We start from the raw sequence: 19,808 nt of genomic DNA, 5'->3' as shown, positions 1-19,808 counted from the left end.
TGGTGGATTCTCTGTAGCATGAAATCTTTAAATCAAGGTTTGAAGACTTCAGTAACTCAGCCAGAGGTTATGGGTCTATTGCAGGAGCGGGTGGGTATGATTCTGTGGGTTGTGATGTGTGGGACGTCAGACTAGATGATCATGATCATCCCTTCTGGCTTTAAAGTCTGTTCGAACTTCCAGTTACTGCACGAACCTGCTGTAAGAAAACACGCTGCTTTACAGTTGAGAAGACACCTGTAAACTAGCCAGAAGCTTTTCAGTGATCTTCACTATATTTATAAACCATCTCTATAGTTTCTCCATTCAGGATTGTGAAGGACATCAAAGTTAAGGAAGTTTAATTTTCATTGTTAATTTTTGATTTTCTCTTTTTTAACTAACTGTAGCTAGAAAGAGACTTGACGTATGAGACATTATCCAGATGGACCAGCTCAGAAATGATGGAGAAAACTGAAGTGGACGTGTATCTGCCCAGGATCAAAATGGAAGAGAGTTATGACCTCAAATCTACTTTGAGCAGCATGGGTATGCGAGATGCCTTCAGTCAGAACCGAGCTGATTTCAGAGGGATGACTGAGAAAAATGATCTGGTTTTGTCAAATGTTTTTCACAAATGCTTTGTGGAGATCAATGAAGAAGGCACTGAGGCTGCAGCTGCCAGTGCGGCTTCTATGCCAGCACGAAGTCTCATTTCTGCCATTCAGTTTGCAGCAGATCACCCTTTCCTCTTCTTCATCAGGCACAATAAAACTAACACCATCCTCTTCTTTGGCAGATTCTGCTCCCCGTAAAAACTCAGATTTCTGTTGCTAAACAGGATCTTGCAGCAGCAGGAATGTACCATAAAGACAACGCCTCAAATGTCTAAATAGCTTGGGTAATTTTACTTCAGTTTCCTGTATTATTCGTTAATCTTTGTAACTTGGGGAACAACAAATAATTCAAATTACTAAGAATTTTGCTCTTCTGTTCATGTGGTGAGAGGACTTGATAATATTGGGCTACGACTCTCAAAAGCACAATAAAAATGCACTGGTTGCTTTCTAAATGACTGTAAATTGCACTCTTTCTTAATACTGTGCAGCTATACAGTTTGCCAGAAGCTGGGAATGAGTGATAGGGGATGGATCACTTGATGGTTACCTGTTCTGTTCATTCCCTCTGGGGCACCTGGCACTGGCCACTGTGAGAAGACAGGATACTGGGCTAGATGGACCGTTGGTCTGATCCAGTAGGGCCGTTTTTATGTTATAAAGCAGAAGAACAAGTTTGATCTAGAGAAATACATCTCAGGAATAAAACACTTACCTGTGCAGGCACACAAAGAGTACACAAGCAGGGCCAGATCTTCAGTAGGTGCAGATTGGACCACCCCTACTGAAATCAATGGAGCTAGGCCAATTATACCAGATGACGATGTGGCCCACAGTCTCATGAATTATACTGAGTTAACAAAGGCATGGCTAGCAATGCAATAAAACTATTTGAATATAAATGTTTTGTAATCTTTACATTTCTAATGGCATTTTTTCCTGTTTGCAGACTGCTTGCAAGTGTTTTGTTTCCTCTGCAGATAACATGCCAATGGGCAAGTGCTATACAAGAAACAATTGTGTGAACTATAAGAAATAAAATGCATTTTTCTTACAACCATCTGCTTTGTAATAATTTTACTTTCAGCCAGCATTGTACTAGGGCAGTGTTGGGCAAACTACGGCCCACAGGACAGATCTGGCCTGCCAGCCATTTTAATCCAGCCCTTGAGCTCCTGCTGGGGAGTGGGGTCTGGGGCTTTCCCCACTCCAGCCAGGGAGCAGGGTCGGGGGCCGCTCCATGCGGCTCCCAGAAGCAGCAGCATGGCCCCACTCCACCACTCCAGCCGGGGAGCAGGGTCGGGGGCCACTCCTGGAGACAGCGGCAGGGCCCTACTCCAGCTCCTATGTGTAGGGGCAGCCAGGGGGCTCTGCTCTGCCCTCGCCCCAAGCACTGCCCCCACATCTCCCATTGGCAGGGAACTGTGGCCAATGGGAGCTGCAGGGGCAGCACCTGCAGATGGGGCAGCGCGCAGAGCTGCTTGGCTGCAGCTCTGCATAGGAGCTGGAGTGGGGACACGGCCGTTGCTTCTGGGAGGGAGCCGCTTGAGGTAAGCGCCACCTGGAGCCTGCACCCCTCAGCCTCTCCCCACGCCCCAACACCCTGCTGCAGCCCTGATCCCCCTCCCACCCTCTGAACCCCTCAATCCCAGCCTGGAGCACCCTCCTGCACCCCCAGCCGGAGCCCTCACCCTCCTCCCCGTACCTCTGCCCCAACCCTGATCCCCCTCCTGCGGACTGAACCTCTTGATCCCAGCCCAGAGTACCCTCCTGAACCCCAAACCTCTCATCCTCAGAGTCTGCACCCCCAGCTGGAGCCCTCACCCCACACCCTACTCCCCCAGCCCGGAGCCCCTTCCCATACCCTGAACTCCTCATTTCTGGCCCCACCCTGGAGCCTGCACACCCAACCAGAGCCCTCACCTCCTCACGCACCCCAACCTCAGTTTTGTGAGCATTCATGGCCCACCATACAATTTCTATTCCCAGATTTAGCCCTTGGGCCAAAAAGTTTGCCCACCCCTGTACTAGGGACTAATTCTCCACTGGCTTCTTCTCGTTTTGTGGCAGAGTAACCTCACTGAAAGCAATGGAGTCACACTGGTGTAAACTAGGGCAATGGAGAATCAGGCCCTAAATATTTATCTGTAACTACCATGCAGTATATTTATGCAGAACCCATACTGTCATACATTTTGGTGTTGGAGCTCTTTGTTCAAATTCAGCAATCAGTGACAGTGGAGTAAAATACTAGAAGCACAGAGTTTTTTGAGTAATTTCCTCCCTTTTCTGGGACTGCATCTAACTCTTTGATTTCAGGGTAGAGATTAAATAAGCTGGGTACATGAGCGAACCTCCAGATATATTGAAAATATTCCCACCAGCCTGCAAGCACTTTGGAAGTCCACGCTTCTAGGAAGCAGCACACACCTTTCTTCATGGTTCTGCTTCCTGAATAGGAAAAGAACATGAAATAACATTACATAAGGGTTTATTTTATTATACTCACTATGACTGCACACACACATCCCCTATAAATACTGTCCTGTTGAATATAACAAGATAAAGCTGTGTGCTAAAATGTAACCCCAAAGAAGTCCCTATTATGGTATAGGTCTGCACAGACACACTTTCTAGAAAAGCACTCCTTCATACAGCTAACCGCCTTAGATTTTCAAAACACAAGGCAGGGTGACGGTACCTGTGCCTTTCAGAATTCTTTTTCTGCTATCTCAGAGAGAGGGAACTCTTGGCTGCACATGAGCTATTAATTTTCATGCTGGGTCTTAGCATGAAACAAACAAACAAGCCTCTGAAGTTTAAAAAAAAATGTTTCAACATTTCAGCATCCACTTCACTGAGCATGGACCAGGGATGTTCTTTAGTCCAGCCTTTAAATTAAAAAGGGATACTAGCCCTCATCCTTCAGTACACACAGCACCCACAACTGCCTTGAATTAGAGAGAAACTTCCAACATGGGAATATTTTAGTGCGCATTCCAGGCATTCTTTGAGAAGCCCATTTTGGGAGTCTTACATCCTCCACTTAAACATCAGGTATTGGTCACTGCTGAAGGCCAAATACCAGGCCAGTTGGATGGTTAGTCTGATTTGGTGGCATGGCAGTATCTATATTCCTAAAGGTTTTAAATGAGGATGGTGGAGTCACAAGGTCTAACTGATCCCTGCATTACTCCAGTTTTACACTGATATGCCTCAGTTTAAATCTATAGAGTTAAACTGGTTTAAAACGGGAATAATGCAGTGAAGAATCAGACCACACAGAACACCCATCCAGCAGAAAGACAGACATTTGTGGTGTTTGGTGTAAGTTAAACATTGACTGCACTTATTTTAAACAAAAGTCTCACCACCACCAAAAAGAGAGTCGCAATGGACAACATCACCAGCCATTCTTACTGTAGGCCACTCTGTGATATTTTTGCTTATCCTATGCCTAAAATAGCAGATCTTATAAGATCATTGTATTCCTCTTCTAAATCTCTAAGATTTGATGTTTAAAATACAATGGATCAATAATCAACTACAACAAAAATTTCTGGAAAGTGGTGAGGAGTAAGGGTAGGTTTAGGTGGGGAAACATATTGGGGACTAGGAGTGAAGGCTAGAAGGAGAGTGAGCCGCAATCTCATTTCTTTTCTATACGTATTTATTGCCAAAGTAATATAGGGTATGTCAACAATCGGGGCAAGCTTTACAACAGAAAGTTCTGGAAACTGGTGAGGAGGAGGGGTAAACATAGGTGGCGAAACACATAGGGCAGTAAGAGTGGAGGATGTAGGTCAGAAGGAAGCATAACTGTTTTATATTTCTAAACATGTTTATTGCCTAACAAACAGACCCAGAACCCAGCCGACGACACAAGTAATTCCTTCTCTCTCACAGAAATCTGAGGTAATGTAAATATTCATATAGACATAATTAGCTTTCTTTGAAACTTCTTCTTAACTACTTAAACCATGCCTGACAGGGCAGATTAAATTATAATAAATTAAATGTCATGCAGTAAAACAGGGATTGCACATTTGCACTGTAAATTTAATTTAGATTTCAGTTCTTAGAAAACAGAGTATAGGTATTATATATTTCAGAGTTTAAGAAAAGATGCTGATACAGGGCAAGTTAACCAATCAAAGGAAGAATTTTCTTGAGTAGATGACGATCCTGTTCCTTAAAATCTTAGATTAGATAAGTAAGGATAAATATATTCAGGTGGTAGTTCTTGCTGTGAGATGGTACAACACAGCAAATTAATGGGCCAAGCACTAAATTGTTGTTCCCCTCAGGGGGAAGAAAAAGATTTTTATTCTGTCATCCTCTTGTTAGTCTTCTCATAACAAAAGAATCCATGATTTACTATGCGTTTGGATACTCCATAATGCACCTTGTTGACAGCCTCAGAAACCAAAGAGGCCAAGGACTGAGACCCAGATGATCAAAGGTATTTAGGCACCTAAAGATGCAGAGAGGAGCCTACTGGTATTTTCAAAAGCACCAAAGCAGGTTAGGTGCCTAAGTCATTTTGAAATCTTTATATAACAGTAAAGAGAGTGCATGATATGATTTGTGTGTCATACAAGTACCTAGGGATTGATTTACAGCAGAAACTATAGGTCAGATATTCTAAGGAAGTTTGGAAAGTTAGTTTGTTATGATACAGAGAAAACAACGCATGCTAAAATCTTGGTTCCAATGAAGTCAAACTGTTACACTCTGTCTTCATATATCTGTCTTAGGTTTCAGCAATGGACTCTCTCTCAGCATCAAATGGTAGCTTTACTCTCAGCCTTTTCAAAAAGCTGAATGAATCTTTTAAAGGCAAAAACATTTTCTTTTCCCCTTGGAGTATCTCATCTGCTCTGGCCATGACTTATGTGGGTGCAAAAGGTAACACTGCAACCCAGATGGCTGAGGTAGGTTGTGAAATTTGACTATGTACTGTATATGTCTCGATATGACAAATGGTTCCTACACATGCTACAACAACCTGATATACTACAGTATTAAACACAATATCTTTGAAGGAATGGTGACTGGAAACGCTGGGTAGATTACAGGGAAGAACAAATTCACTGCAATTTTAACTAATTTCAGAGTTTCCCATCCAATTCTACCAGGAGAAAACATCTTGCTGGTAACTCTCTGTACCCCACACTGTTCAGGTACTCTGGACCAGATCCAGTGTTCTGCTCAAAGGGAAAGCTAAAATGAAAGGTCAGGTTCTAAACTACTGGGGCAGCTCCCTGTAAAGGGGAGTTACAGGTGGCAGCTCCTGGCCCTATTGGCTTGGGAGCTTTCCTGAGGTGAATGGGGGCTTGGTTGATCCTGGGTAGTTGAGTGGCTTCTAGTAACTTTTCCAGGTGTCTCCTTACCTTCCCTAGGCAGAGATCTCCTTTATTTACCTCAGTTTGCCAGAATTCTCTTTGGATTGAGGTTCTCTGAATCCAACAGGTAACCCACTGAGGGGGAAAAGTCTTCTCCTCACACTGAGGACCCATCATTTCTCAACACCTTCACTAGCCCCTGCAACTCACTTGCTCCCATACTTCCCAGAGTGGTGCTGCTGGTTTGCCAGATAGGAGCTGCCCCAATAGTTTAGAACCTGATCTTCCATTTTAGCTTTCCCTTAAAACTCAATTTAACATGATTTTAAACATGTTTCTAAGATGTGAATATCAGCGTTCTGTACATAAATAAATGCCAATACTGAAAATGTGGCTTGGTTCGTCCATAGCTCTTCCATGACAGTTGTCTTACATGCACAACTGAAACCTTTTCTGTTTAGTCCTATTTCAGTCTATTTACATTTACCTGAATTTTGTTAATAAAAATGATAACGTTGCATAACCATTGTAATTTGCAGGGATCATACCTTGAATTGTGTTTTGTTGTTGCTGCTACCTATGTTTTGAGCGTAAATGTATCTGATCATTACCATTTGATGGCTCTGTGACTACACCTTTATATGGCCATTCCGTGTATTATGTAACTAAACTGCATTTGTATTTTTAATATAGGTTGTAAACCCTTGGGGCAGCACTGAGCCTTTATATATCGTACTGCATCTAGCACAACAATGATGCCCAATAATAAACAGAGTATAATAATACATGGCTGAAGCCATCATGAATTTCACATGGTCTCACCGTATGTTTAAGTTAATTTCCACCTGATTCATAATGATGATCTGTCATTAAGCCAGCAATATGGCTGTGTGGTTATGACCTGGGTCTCAGTTACATTCAAATCGTCATTGAAAATCATAGATATAGTGTCCTTAGCAGGCTAAGTAGCAACCATCTTTGCTGACTAATTATAATAAATTTGAGGTTTTGACAATTAGGTCACTAGAAATCAATTTGTGTGTACATTTGTCTTAGATAGCTGTCTTCAAATATATTTACTATCTTTACAAACTCTGCTTGCAGGTGCTTCATTTTAAGAAAACTACAGGAACCGGAGGAGGCTGTTTGCAGGTGACAAGAACTTCTCGTGGGAGGCCAAAGAAAAGGAGGATGGTATTCTTTAGAACAAAAATATCAGAGAAACAAATCCGCTGTTCTTTGGGAATAGGAAAGTTCAACAGCAGCATCAGTTTGAATCATGCTATTGGTTGTTTGTTTTCAGCTTACATCTATATTGACTCCCCCTCCCCCAAATTGTAGTTAATAACCAATTAAGGTTGCTTAAGTGCAAAACACACACACTCAAACCTTCAAAGGCAGGAAAGGCACCTTGATTCACACTCCTGAACAGCAACGCAATACACCACTGACTCTGCACCTCCCCAGGGTGCCCTTCCACCTCACACATGTACAGATGGACAACACACACAGACAATTCCTCTAACCCACATTGCAATGCAAAACCTGAACTCTGACCTCAGAGACTGGATAGCTACAGACATATCCTGCAGGAGTATGTGCAGTTGTAAAGGGTATGATGTGTTGATATAAAGAGGGAAAGCATGATGTGGAAGTTAAGGCAGGAGAGGGATATGTGACAATATATAGGGAGTATAGGGAAGATTTGGAAAGTGCTTGTGGAAAGGTAGGAGAATGGCCAGGTGCATGTAGTGTTGGAGAGATGGGGCGGAGGAGACGATACCCTTATTTCCCCAGCAGATGCATTCTGATGGATCTGCCTTGGTTCATTAGACCAGAGTGGGGAGCTGCCTGAGGTGTTCTGCTCCTCAGACAGCCCTAAGGACAAGCCCCTTTCCTCTCATCATTTTGGGAGTGGGTCAGGGATAGGGGTGAATGTTCTTCCTGAAGATGTCTCAAAAGCCTCTGTGCCAGCATTTTCTGCAGATGAACCAGCTGTAATTCGTCAGCAGGGAATCCCTGGCTGCTGAACTAAGGATGGTTTGTTAGACAAAGTCTTCTGCTTTTTAAGAGAAACAGAAGCCTCTATCTCTCACCTTCTAAGTTCCCTAACTTGCTCCCCTTTAATAATCCCTCAGTAATAGCACTCCGTTGCTGCTTCTCATGCTGAGGGAAAGCTATTCCTCATCTCCAACACAGGTGTGCTCCATCAGAGATGTGATCTCCACCAGAGCTGGGTGACCCTGTGTTGAATATCACAGTCTTCATGGTGCAGGAGTAGAGCTCAAATTTTGAGTCCCACCTAAACTGCAGCTCTAAGTACTCACCTGATGATGTTTGTAAAGGTCTTTGCAGCAAGGGAGAAACTGATCTGCTCACTGTCCAGTAGAAACAATAAATCTGATTACAGACAATTCAGTCAAATGCACAGAGTCAATAAACAGAAAAAATAGAGTAATCCCTTCCCCCCAGTAACTTCTGACAACTGTAGTAATCTTAGTACAATACTTTAATAAAGAAATGTGATTTCCAAGTTCATTGTGTCCCTTTTAAAGGAACCTGAGGACTGCAAAACTGAAGACATTCATTCTGAGTTCCAGGAATTAATCTCTTTAATCAACAAACCCCAAACTTCTTACTCGCTTAAAACTGCCAACAGACAGTATGGGGAACAGACTTACCAATTCCTTAGTGTAAGTTGAATATTTTTATTAAGCTGAAGAGAAAGTTTTGAAAGATATTTATGACACTCAATACTGATCAAAATCCAAGATTATTAATAGAGCGGATTGAAAATTTTCCAAAGGAACAATTTGCTAATGGGAAATGCTGATGTGCTAAAACTGAAATGTTTTGTGGGAACGTATAGATTTTGTCTACATTTCTGATGAAAAATTATCAAAACTCTTAATTTCGATAAAGTCGAAGTGCTTTGTTTTGACATTATCAGTTCAACTTTTATATTAGATAATATACATTTATATTATTACTTATAGTTCATATTATATACAGTTGAAACAATAAAGCATTTCAACCATATTAAAATGGAAAATGTTCATGCATTCTAAGGCCAGAAGGGACCACAGTCATCATCTAGTTTGACTTCCATAGAACATCCCCAAAGTAATTCCTAGATCAGATCTTTTAGAAAAACATTCAGTCCTGATTTTAAAATTGTCAGGGATGGAGAATCCACCATAAGCCTTGGTAAATTGTTCCAATGGTTAATTCCTCTCACTGTTAAAAATGTACATTTTATTTCAAATCTGAATCTGTCTAGCTTCAACTTTCAGCCATTGGATTGTGTTATATCTTTCTCTGCTAGTCTGAGGAGCTCACTGTTATACATTTATTCCCTGTGTAGGTACTTATAGAATGTAATCAAGTAATCTCTTAACCTTCTCTTTGTTAAACTAAGTAGATTGAGCTCCTTGGGTCTATCACTACGTTTTCTAATCCTTTAACCCTTTTTGTGACTCTTCTCTGAACCCTCTCCAGTTTATCAACATCCTTCTTGAATTGTGGGCTCCAGAACTAGACACACAGTATTCCAGTTATTCTTATCATTACATCATTTTGATATTTCATAAAAGAATGTTTTCAGAATTATCCTTTCACAGGAAATTTCAAAATTTTAACTTTTTGTTCTGATTTGGGATGAAAGGAAATTTCCCATGGAATTGAAATAGAGATTCAATCAGTTCTAATTATCAAATATACGGTACCATAGATCTTACTTTTAAATTTTATCTAGCTTCAGTTGAATTATACTCTCTTTAGTATTGTAGCAGTTATGTTGTACAGCAATCTGAATTTTTTTTAAGTGATGCCAATTTGAATTTATTTTAATAGCAAATTTTCTCTCCTACTTTTCAGGGATACGTAGAATTTGTTAAAAAATATTACCATGCAGAGCCACAAGCGGTTAACTTTGGAAACGCTGCAGAACAAGCCAGAAAAGAAATCAATTCCTGGGTTGAAAGCCAAACTGAGGGTAAGCTAAGGATAAACCACAGCTTTGCTCTTCTCCCACTATAGTTGCTGATTCCTTTTGGGTAGGTGGCTGCATTTCTACATGTGTTCCTCCTGTAGTCAGGCACTCGTGGAGCTAATGTGGAAATTGAAGAGAGAGGTGGACAAATGAACAGCTGAACAGCTTCTAGTGCCTGATCCAGAATTTTTTGAATTCAATGGAAAGACTCCCATTGGCTTCAATGAGTTTTGGATAAAATCAAGAAAGAATGAAAGAAAGGGAGCAGCCTGTAGAACCTGATTTCCTCTAAAAAAATCAATAGCTCCCGCAGGGCCTCTGGTCTCATGGGCCACCATCACTACTGGAACTACAGGAGCAGGATTTATGATCATGGACTCCCTATTCCATGAGCCTGATTCTTCACAGCCTAGCCCCTTGTTTTATTTACTCCTGTGCAAAAGGAGGATGCAATGGGTATAAAATGCTACCATTCTGATTTGGCAGAGTTTTACACCCACTATCAACGAGTATAAATGACTTCACAAGGGGAAAAGTGGTGGAGATTCAGGCTTTATATTTTTAAGATGCTGCATAATTTTTATTTCTTTCCAACATGTCACCTTGTGCCACAATAACAAAGATTGGTTTTAGAAATGGGTTTAAAGGCCAAATTAATTAAGTTTGAAAACTCACTCAGGGATCAGAGATTCTGAGGCACATACATTCTCAATGGATAACTAAAGAGAAAGCAAGATTAGAAATAGCCACTTGCTGTACTACACTGGAATAAAAACACCACTCTTCTCCTTCTGAAAGAGAAAATCCATAATCTGTTGCCCAGAGATGCTGTTGATGGAAATACCACACTGATCCTGGTTAATGCCATTTACTTCAAAGGAAAGTGGGAAAAGAGATTTCTGAATGAAAACACGTCTGAGAATCCTTTCAGATTGAGCAAGGTATGTCCCACCAATGCTAATGTTGTTGAGCAGTAAGAAACCTCCATATAGCATGAAAATCTTTCACCCACAGTTCATCTTCCATTGTAAAACTATTGTTAGCTCAAAGCATGGCCTAAAATAAATAGCTGTGACAATTTTAATATTTAGTTAGTACATCTACTGCATTGTTTAAGAAAAGGTTTGAAAAATGGCGTTTAGCTTCAAGAGGAGACTGTTGTTTGTTCATATAATGTTATATGAACCTAGGGCCCATATAACATAGAAACATTAGTGAATATCCTGACTGCACATTAATGTGACAGCTGTGCAGCTCTATAGACTATGGTAACCTTTTCAAAAGCACCTACAGGACTTAGGAGCCTAAATCCCATTTTCAAAAGTGACTTAGGAGCCTAACACTCATTTAAAGTCAGTGGGACTTAGATTAAGGCTAGAAAGCACCGTTGTGATAGTCTAATCTGACTCTTGCCTAACATAGGCCACAGGACTTCTCTGTACTAAATTCCTGCTGCAAGTCCAATAACTGTACTTGAACTACTGCATATCTTTTAGAAAAATAGCCAATCTTGATTTTTTAAATTTCCAGTGATGGAGAATCCAACACAACCCTGGCAAGTTGTTCCTATGGTTAACTACTCCCGCTGTTAAATATTTGTGCCTTTATTTCTAGTCTGAATTTATCTAGCTTCAACTTCCAGCCATTGGTTCTTGTTATACCTTTATTTGCTAGGTTGAAGAGCCCTATATTATCAGTTTCTGTTCCCCATGTAGGTATCTATAATCTATGATCAAGTCACCCCTTAAAGTTCTCTATGATAAATAAATAGACTGAACTCCTAAGGTCTTTCACTATGAGACATGGTTTCCAATCTTTTAATGATTCTTGTGACTCTTTTCTGAACCCTCTCTAATTTGTCAACATCTTCTTGAAGTGTGGACACCAGGACTACACACAGAATTCCAGTAGTGGGTTGCAGCAGCACCAAATAAAGAGATAATATAACCTCTATATTCCTACTTAATAGTCTTTTGTTGATACATCCAAGTATCACTGGAGCCCTTTTGGCCACAGCATCACACTGGGAGCTCATGATCCACTATGATCCCTAAATTCTTTTTCACCATAAGGCCCCATCCTGCAAGTATGGCCTACATTCTTTGTTCTCAGATGTATGACTTTGCATTGGCCTGATTGAAATGCATATTGTTTGTCTGTGCCCAGTTTCCAAGCAATCCAGATAGGTCTGTATCAATGACCTGTCCTCTCTGTTATATACCATTCCCCCAATCTTTGTGTCATCTGCTAACTTCATCAGAAATTATTTATGTTTTTTTTCCAGTCATTGATATAAATGTTTAATACCATAAAGCCAAGAACCAATCCCTGTGGGACCCCACTAGAAACACAACTGCTCATTGATGATTCAGTTTATACTTCCATTTTGAGACCTATCATTTAAAGAGTTTTAATCCATTTAATGAGGGCCATGTTGATTTTATATTGTTCTAGTTTATTAATCAAGGTGTCATGCAGTATTACTTAAACGTGTACAGAAATCTATTGTATCAACTCCATTATTTTATCCACCACACTTGTAATCTCATCAAAAAAAGATAGTAAATTAGTTTGACAGGATCTATTTCCCACAAACCCATGTTGATTGGCATTAGTTGTATTTCCCTCCTTTGCTTCTTTCTTAATCAAGTCCAATATCAGCCCTTCCATTACTTTGCCCAGTACTGAGGTCAAGCTGACAAGCCTATAGTTACTCAGGGTCATCCTATTTACTCTTTTTTAATATCAGCACAACATTTGCTTTCTTCCAGTCCTCTGTGTTCCAAAATTTATTAAAAATCAACATTAATGGTCCACAATCTTCCCAGACAGCTCTTTTAAAAATTTTGGGTTCTATGGACCCCCTGATTTATAAATGTCTAGCTTTAGTGGCTGCTGTTTAACATTGTCCTTAGTTACTGTTGGAGTAGAAAGTATTTCATCATCATTTGATATGAATATATGTTTTTTTCCCAAATACAAAACAGAAGTATTTAACACTTCTGTCTGTTCCGCATTACTACTGACAATTCTACCATGTCCATATAGTAAAGGGCATATACCATTGCAAGAATTCCTTTTTTTCTTAATATACTTAAACTCCTTTTTTATTGTCTTTAACTCTGATGGTCATAGTTTTCTTTGTGCCCTTTGCCTTCCTTTATCAATTTTCTACACTCTATAGCTTCTAATATATATTCATTGTCCCAACTTTCTCTTCATTTGTTTTATATATTTATATATACATATATATAGGTGCTTTCACTTTTATACTAAGTCAAACTGGTTTTCTAACAAACGCACCCATATTATTTGACTGTAGGGTTGTGACTTTTCAGTATATAGAAAAATGTTCTCAAACAGTTCCCTAAGTCACTTCTGAAAATGAGATTCAGGCTTCTAAGTAAGTTAGGCATTGAAACGCTGAATGGAGCAACACCTAAATACTTTAAAAACTGGTCCTCAAATACTATAGTGATGGGTGAAGTCTATAGATCTGGATATATCAATGATACAGTTTTAAACAAATGTGGGCTTAATTTCAACCATCATGGAGGGATTTAAAAGTTTGTGTGGGAACCAAGCAAAATGTCAGGAAAAACCTGACAGTCCTGTCTGGCTTTCACAGTAAGATTCTGGGTTCCTTCACACCTAAAACTCAAACTGGAACTCAGGAGTTGCAAACACATAGGAAGTGAAATTGTAAAGGACTTCATGAAACTCCTGCAAACCAAAATTACTGACTTTCTCATGCAGCTAAATATAGCACACACACACACACCTTTTGCACAGCACTGCTCCATACCTGAAACTAAGTGATCTTCCTGCATCCATGAAACTTCACAAACACTGATCTCAGAGTAACAGCCGTGTTAGTCTGTATTCGCAAAAAGAAAAGGAGGACTTGTGGCACCTTAGAGACTAACCAATTTATTAGAGCATAAGCTTTCGTGAGCTACAGCTCACTTCTTCAGATGCATATCGTGGAAAAAAAACGATATGCATCATTTTTTCCACGATATGCATCTGAAGAAGTGAGCTGTAGCTCACGAAAGCTTATGCTCTAATAAATTGGTTAGTCTCTAAGGTGCCACAAGTCCTCCTTTTCTTTTCACAAACACTGAGTTTTTGTATTTATTATCCATGGGGCATCATCAATATCTGTAGAATCCACTTTACAACTGCTACTACTAAGCCACCAGAGAGTCAGTCAAAGGCAATGTTTTCTGTTCTGCCGGGGTGGAGAAGAGACCAAAGTAGCCCCTGCATGCAGTGACCTTTCTCCTTGTACTTAGAAGTTCCCCAGAATTTTCAGAGCCTCCCCCTGCTCTGTCTCCTCAAAAGTCTTCCCTGTAATAGGAACACTTGTCAGGAAACTCATTGAGGTGATCCTTGCAGAATTTTCCGGTTCCTTTGTCCCATCTTCTGTGAGTTATTACGCATGTACTGGGGAAGAGTGGAAGATGAGTCCAGGTCACAGAAAACAGTGCTTTGAGAGAAACAACAGGACAATTAATATTTTCTCATGAAAGGAACCCTGTTAAACCATGCAATCAACTTTGGTTCATAAAACTGTATTCAAAATTTTATTCTTATTTCATCTGAAGCAAGTCATAAAAATTTACTGCTAACCTGTATGTTTCAAAGAAAGAAGTAATATTTATTTTCTTATGGAGATATACAATTTCACAGACCAAGACTAAACCAGTGCAGATGATGTTTCTGAAAGATACATTTCCAATATGCTATTTGGAAACAATGAAGGTCAAAATTGCTGAACTTCCATATGTCAATAATGACCTCAGCATGCTCATCCTATTACCAGATGATATTGAGGATAAATCTACTGGTCTGGAACAGGTAAAACCATTATATCATATTTCTGGTCAACGAAAGTGGAATTCAATGTTTCTTCAGTGTGAGACAGCTACGGGATAATGCTCAGCATAAGTTTAGCCAACATCCTATACATTAATGCATACGGCTATAGACAAATGTATGGCATACAAGTGCCTTTTTGTGAGCAGGATAAGAACTGGGATGTGAAACTGAGCAGTTCTGATGACGATACCATCTAAGGTACAACGTTAAGAAGTATCATTGGCATAATGTATTATTATCTAGATGAAGCCCAAAAGAGTGCAAGGAATTTTCCAGAACAAACAGACCAGGTCTGTGTCCTAGAATAGCTTACAGCCTAGTTTCAGATGTGATACAATGAGAGAATAACAAATCATAAGGAAGTAGGGTGAGGAAGGAGAAAGCTTGTAGCAGGGGGATAATTGGTTTCGTTATGTGCATGTTTTGTGGATTCCATAAAGTTATATGTGTATTTAGGGAATACATGATTCTCTAGTGTGATATGCAGGATTTTCAGAATTCTGTTGAGATACCTGCATTACTCTTGAGTGGGAAGTGTAGTACTTGTTATACATTATGTGGTGATTCCCCTAAACAAGAATTCCATACTGGTTATTGAAGCCAGTTCTTTTGTCCAGTTTCTGTTGCCTGGGTAGCACAAAGTAGACCACAATCTGACTCTCTGGCCCCTTGCAGTTAATACTCTTCCAAGAGCTGTACTCCCTTTCTCTGTTTTCTGTGCTCTCTTTTTCTAGTGAAATAATTAATTAGTAACCCACCTCACAAGGGACTAAGCTCCTCACCGCAGATGCTGAGTGCCTCCAATGCAATGGGAACCGAGAGATCTTAACAACATGAAAAATCAGATGCTCCGTTTGCAAACACATCAGGGCAAGGACCATATCCTCTTACTTGTCTGCAAGACCCTGTGAACACCAATCATATATAGTTGCAATGGGAGAAGACTTCCTTGCACGCACATGTAGATGTTCTATTAACATTAACAAGAGCTCTATATGTGCATAAGGGAACATTCCCATGTATGTTTACATAGAAAAAACAAGGAACCCTTGCTCTATGGACTCAATCCTGCACGTAAGGTCACCTCCAATTTAGATAAATGGGAGTGTACATCACTGAGCACCTTGCAGGATCAAACCGTATTTGCATGTAGCACATCCTATAATAATGGCAATAACCATAGGGGCAGCTATGTATGTTTCATGCCTTTATCAGCTTTTCTCATTTACTCATGATTTCATTTTTGCCCTTTAATTGTCAAATCCCTCTCTTTCTTAACTCACTGTAGCTAGAGAGGGAATTGACATATGAGAAATTATCCAAGTGGACAAGCGCAGAAATGATGAAGACAACTGAAGTGGAGTTGTTTCTGCCCAGGATCAAGCTGGAAGAAAGCTATAACCTCAAGTCCACTTTGAGCAGCATGGGGATGAAAGATGCCTTCATTCTGGACAAAGCTGACTTCACAGGGATGTCTGAGCATAAGGATCTGTTTTTGTCACAAGTTTTTCACAAGTCCTTTGTTGAGGTCAATGAAGAAGGTACTGAGGCTGCAGCTTCCGGTGCAGTCGTTGTAGTAGTGAGAGCATCTGTAAATGCCGTAAGATTTAAGGCAGATCACCCTTTCCTCTTCTTCATAAGGCACAACAAAACCAAGAGCATCCTTTTCTTTGGCAGATTCTGCTCCCCCTAGAATGTGTTACTTTCCGCTACCACATAGCATCATGTGTTCACCATGCAACTGGGAAATACATATTGAAGCCTGAAATTCAAAGCATAGGTCTAGTTTGCGCTTTTAGTTAGAGCCCTGAGCATGAGCTGCCTCTGTCAGGAGTAGCCCCAGAAGTAATTGTGCCTCAGACACACACTGAGGCACATTTTCTCCTGTGCTCCTCTGCTGCACTGAGGGGACAGTAATCTACTGCAGCCCATTACAGAGTGCAGCATACTACCCACAGCACTGAGCCTGCTCTCCTGGCTAGTGTTATGGGGGCCAGTCATGATTCTGTAGCCTCTGTCCCTCCCCACCCACTTGTTCACAAGACAGGAGAATGCACCTGGGCGTTCAGGCCATGACCTCATCCCCATGCCTGCAGACAAGATGGGGACAGGTCTAAAGCAGTCATGCAGAATGATTTTGGTGGGTGGGAGGCTCTTAATCTCTGCTACTGTTGCCCATGGACACATTAAACCCTACTACAGTCAAGTGCTTAATAATTAACTCTCTTATTCACAGGTATTGCAGGTCTGTATACAAAGGGTAATTGAAAACACAGTAAGTCTTGTTTGCAAATCCCAGGCACAAGGCCAGTTAATGATAGAGAGTCAGCATTAACTCTGAATTTCATATTTGCCTTGAGTTGTATTTATGAAGTTTCTTCCATCCAAAATATATTTTCTTTTCTTCTTTCAGAGTGTTAAAATAGAAATTTAACCTCCACACATTCTGTCCACAACATTCCATTTGGAACTAGGCCATTCTGTCTACATGACAGATGCTGGACCATTTAAGAGTCAGTCTGCTGGACAAATACTGTACATTCATAAGTGCTAAAAGAGTTGTTAAATCAGTAACAACACTGCTCATAGAAGCACAGGAAAATCAACATTAGGCCAAATCTTCCCCCCATTGATTTCATTAGGAGTGTGATCTTGCTGACTGAAATGTTATCACATAGACCGTGATGAGTTTGTTAGAGATCTTATTGTCTGACATGTAATAAACTTGGAAGTGTACAAAAATGTTAACTATCTTCAGTCTAAATTTTCACTTTGAAAATTAACATTTTGGAAATTATTGTAATTTCATAAAATCTAAGGCAAAAGCATGTGAAATTCAGTGCTCCCTAGAGGCTCTTTAAACTAAACATTTATATTTACTAAGACCATACTTTACCTCCCTAAGGGCCCAATTCAGTTTTTACTGATGTCAAAGGAAGGACTCTGGATGAGGCACTAAACATTCTGACAATGCTCTCTGACAATGTTGGCACACAGTCAGTGAACTGGCCTAGCCTCCCCAGGCAGTGAACTTATCAACTTACTGTTTCTAGAGGGCTATGTAGGTGTGTCATGTTGCTCATACTAATATTTGTTCCTGTGCCTGATCTTTGGAAAATGTTTGTAAATTAGATTGTCCAACAGATCTGATGAGGACAACTGATGAACTTTCACCAGCATGCCTCCTATCTGACTATAATGGTTATCGACATATGATCTAACACCTGCAGCATTCAAACAATAGTAACGTTAATGTAATTACTGGTTGTAATTTGCACCCATTCCTAGATACCTGTATCAATAATAAAGTAGAAAAATAGGCTTTCATTTCAAGAATGCAGTTTAGCAAAGATATCCCTGTTATTTACACAAATTGCAATGTGCTTTTAGCTGATATTTTACTCCATAACTCTAGTGTATGACTTGCAGTTAGAGCAATAAAAAAACACTGAGATTACGTTTCTACAATTCAAATTGATGATTTAGCTGATTATAGACAGTTGGGTTTTTTCTGGGGGGGGGGGGAGTTGTCAGTATTGTTTTGTTAAGCTATAATATTCTAAGCACTCTTAATAGTCACAGTATGTTTTCATTGTTACCATTCCAAAATGATAGTCACTTAACTAGGGTTGATTATGCCCAGTGCTTAATTTGTAATGAAAGAGGAGCCAGGGTTCATGCAATTTTTTATTTATTTATTTTTTTGCATACGTAATGGATGCAGTAAGCCTAGAGATGCCAGAGCGATGAACTGTCAAGCCTAGAGGTGCCAGGCTCAGCCCTGGCAAGACCTGGCATAAATTAAGCACTGATTACACTTAGCTGAGACTTTTAAAAATACCATTATCTTTGTATGCATTAGGCTGCACAATGGTATTTAAAATCATGTTATTTGAAATGTTCGCTAACACACTTGGCAAACACATCTCCTTTTCCTAGTCTAGACAGGGCCTTAGTGACTTGCTTCTATGAATCTGCCGGGAGCAGCATGTATTAAATTTAACCCTAACAGAACTCAAACCAGCAGAGAAGGCAGTGTGTGCAAGCTTCCCTGAACATAAGTAGCTCACTAATACAAAGAAAAATTCTTAAAAACTTTTTTTCTATATGTACCCAAATACATATATATAAATATAGATTCAGTACTAATTCATGTACACTGAAGTCAGTGAATTTGAATTCTATTACTGCAGGGTTCAGTTTGGCCCAGATTAAATGCTGAAAATTGTTTGTTTTGTGCCAGCTGCTTGTGACACCACTGGACCTGAGTTTTATTTGTTCAGCTGCTTAACAAGCCTGTTTTCACAGGACAGCTGTACTAGAGTCACAGATGCTGACCAGAACTATCTGTCTAAGCCGGCAGGGTTTATGCTGCCTGAAAGAAATACTGTAAAACTGATTATACCCAAACAAAAAAAAATAAATCTTACTTTTCTAGACGAGTGTACACGTCCACATAAAATATCATAATGAACCAGTTGTGCACCTCCCTCACAAGTGAAAAATACTCTGAATGTACAGTTTACACAATAAGAAAAGGAGGACTTGTGGCACCTTAGAGACTAACCAATTTATTAGAGCATAAATTGGTTAGTCTCTAAGGTGCCACAAGTCCTCCTTTTCTTTTTGCGAATACAGACTAACACGGCTGCTACTCTGAAGTTTACACAATGTACATTTGCAGCCAAACCTGACCGTACAGTACATTCCCTTTCCGCCCCTCGTCTATACAAACGAAAATAGATTTTCTTTTCCACCCGCATCACTCTCCTTCAGTTTTAAGGCGTAAAACATTATTATTATTATGGGCTTAGATCTTAGAAAGTGGGGCCGCGTTGAAACTCAATAGGCAAAAGGCAGAGAAAGGGCCCCAAGCGTCTCTCTCAGCGCGAGCAATGAGGGTGTGCGCCCGCTCGGTAGTAGGGCAGCCTCGGGCAACGCGCTGGCACCTAACTCTGCCGCATAAACATCGCTCCTGCACACCGGGCCCTGCCG

General features: G+C 40.3%; 2 protein-coding genes and 1 long non-coding RNA gene across 8 annotated transcripts in view; 2 read left to right on the top strand and 1 right to left on the bottom strand.

Moving 5' to 3' along the window:
• LOC140907063 (serpin B10) overlaps window positions 1-1,621 on the top strand; it is a 32,807-nt gene extending 31,186 nt beyond the window's left edge. For both annotated transcript variants that reach the window (XM_073332199.1, XM_073332200.1), the window contains one exon: window positions 390-1,621. In XM_073332199.1, the coding sequence (XP_073188300.1) occupies window positions 390-794 (405 nt within the window). In that variant the 3' untranslated portion in view covers window positions 795-1,621. The remainder of the gene's footprint in view (window positions 1-389) is intronic.
• The window catches only part of LOC140907066 (uncharacterized), a 30,951-nt gene that overhangs the window by 10,866 nt on the left and 277 nt on the right, over window positions 1-19,808 (bottom strand). Inside the window, exons 1-3 of one of the 4 annotated variants that reach the window (XR_012157352.1) lie at window positions 13,738-13,836; window positions 8,269-8,319; window positions 2,951-3,047 (exon numbers count right to left, since the gene is read on the bottom strand). This is a non-coding gene — a long non-coding RNA (uncharacterized LOC140907066). Of the gene's footprint in view, window positions 1-2,950; window positions 3,048-8,268; window positions 8,320-13,737; window positions 13,837-19,808 lie in introns of those variants that run through there. The other 3 variants (XR_012157353.1, XR_012157351.2, XR_012157354.2) reach the window with 3 other exon arrangements.
• LOC140907064 (heterochromatin-associated protein MENT) lies at window positions 4,401-18,270 on the top strand. Of its 2 annotated transcripts, none has more exons than XM_073332202.2 (8): window positions 4,401-4,511; window positions 5,354-5,530; window positions 7,046-7,135; window positions 8,497-8,634; window positions 9,818-9,935; window positions 10,731-10,873; window positions 14,625-14,792; window positions 16,102-18,270. In XM_073332202.2, the coding sequence occupies exons 2-8, from the start codon at window positions 5,363-5,365 to the stop codon at window positions 16,504-16,506; spliced, it is 1,230 nt and encodes a 409-aa protein (XP_073188303.1). In that variant the 5' UTR covers window positions 4,401-4,511; window positions 5,354-5,362; the 3' UTR covers window positions 16,507-18,270. The 2 variants fall into 2 exon arrangements, with proteins under 2 accessions (XP_073188303.1, XP_073188304.1); XM_073332203.2 differs by having other exon boundaries at window positions 4,402-4,511; window positions 7,046-7,093.

This window comes from Lepidochelys kempii, chromosome 2 (assembly GCF_965140285.1).
Source record: "Lepidochelys kempii isolate rLepKem1 chromosome 2, rLepKem1.hap1, whole genome shotgun sequence".
Classification (NCBI taxonomy): domain Eukaryota; kingdom Metazoa; phylum Chordata; order Testudines; family Cheloniidae; genus Lepidochelys; species Lepidochelys kempii.
Note: the sequence above shows the minus strand (reverse complement) of the source record. Positions and strands in the feature narration are given on the sequence as shown.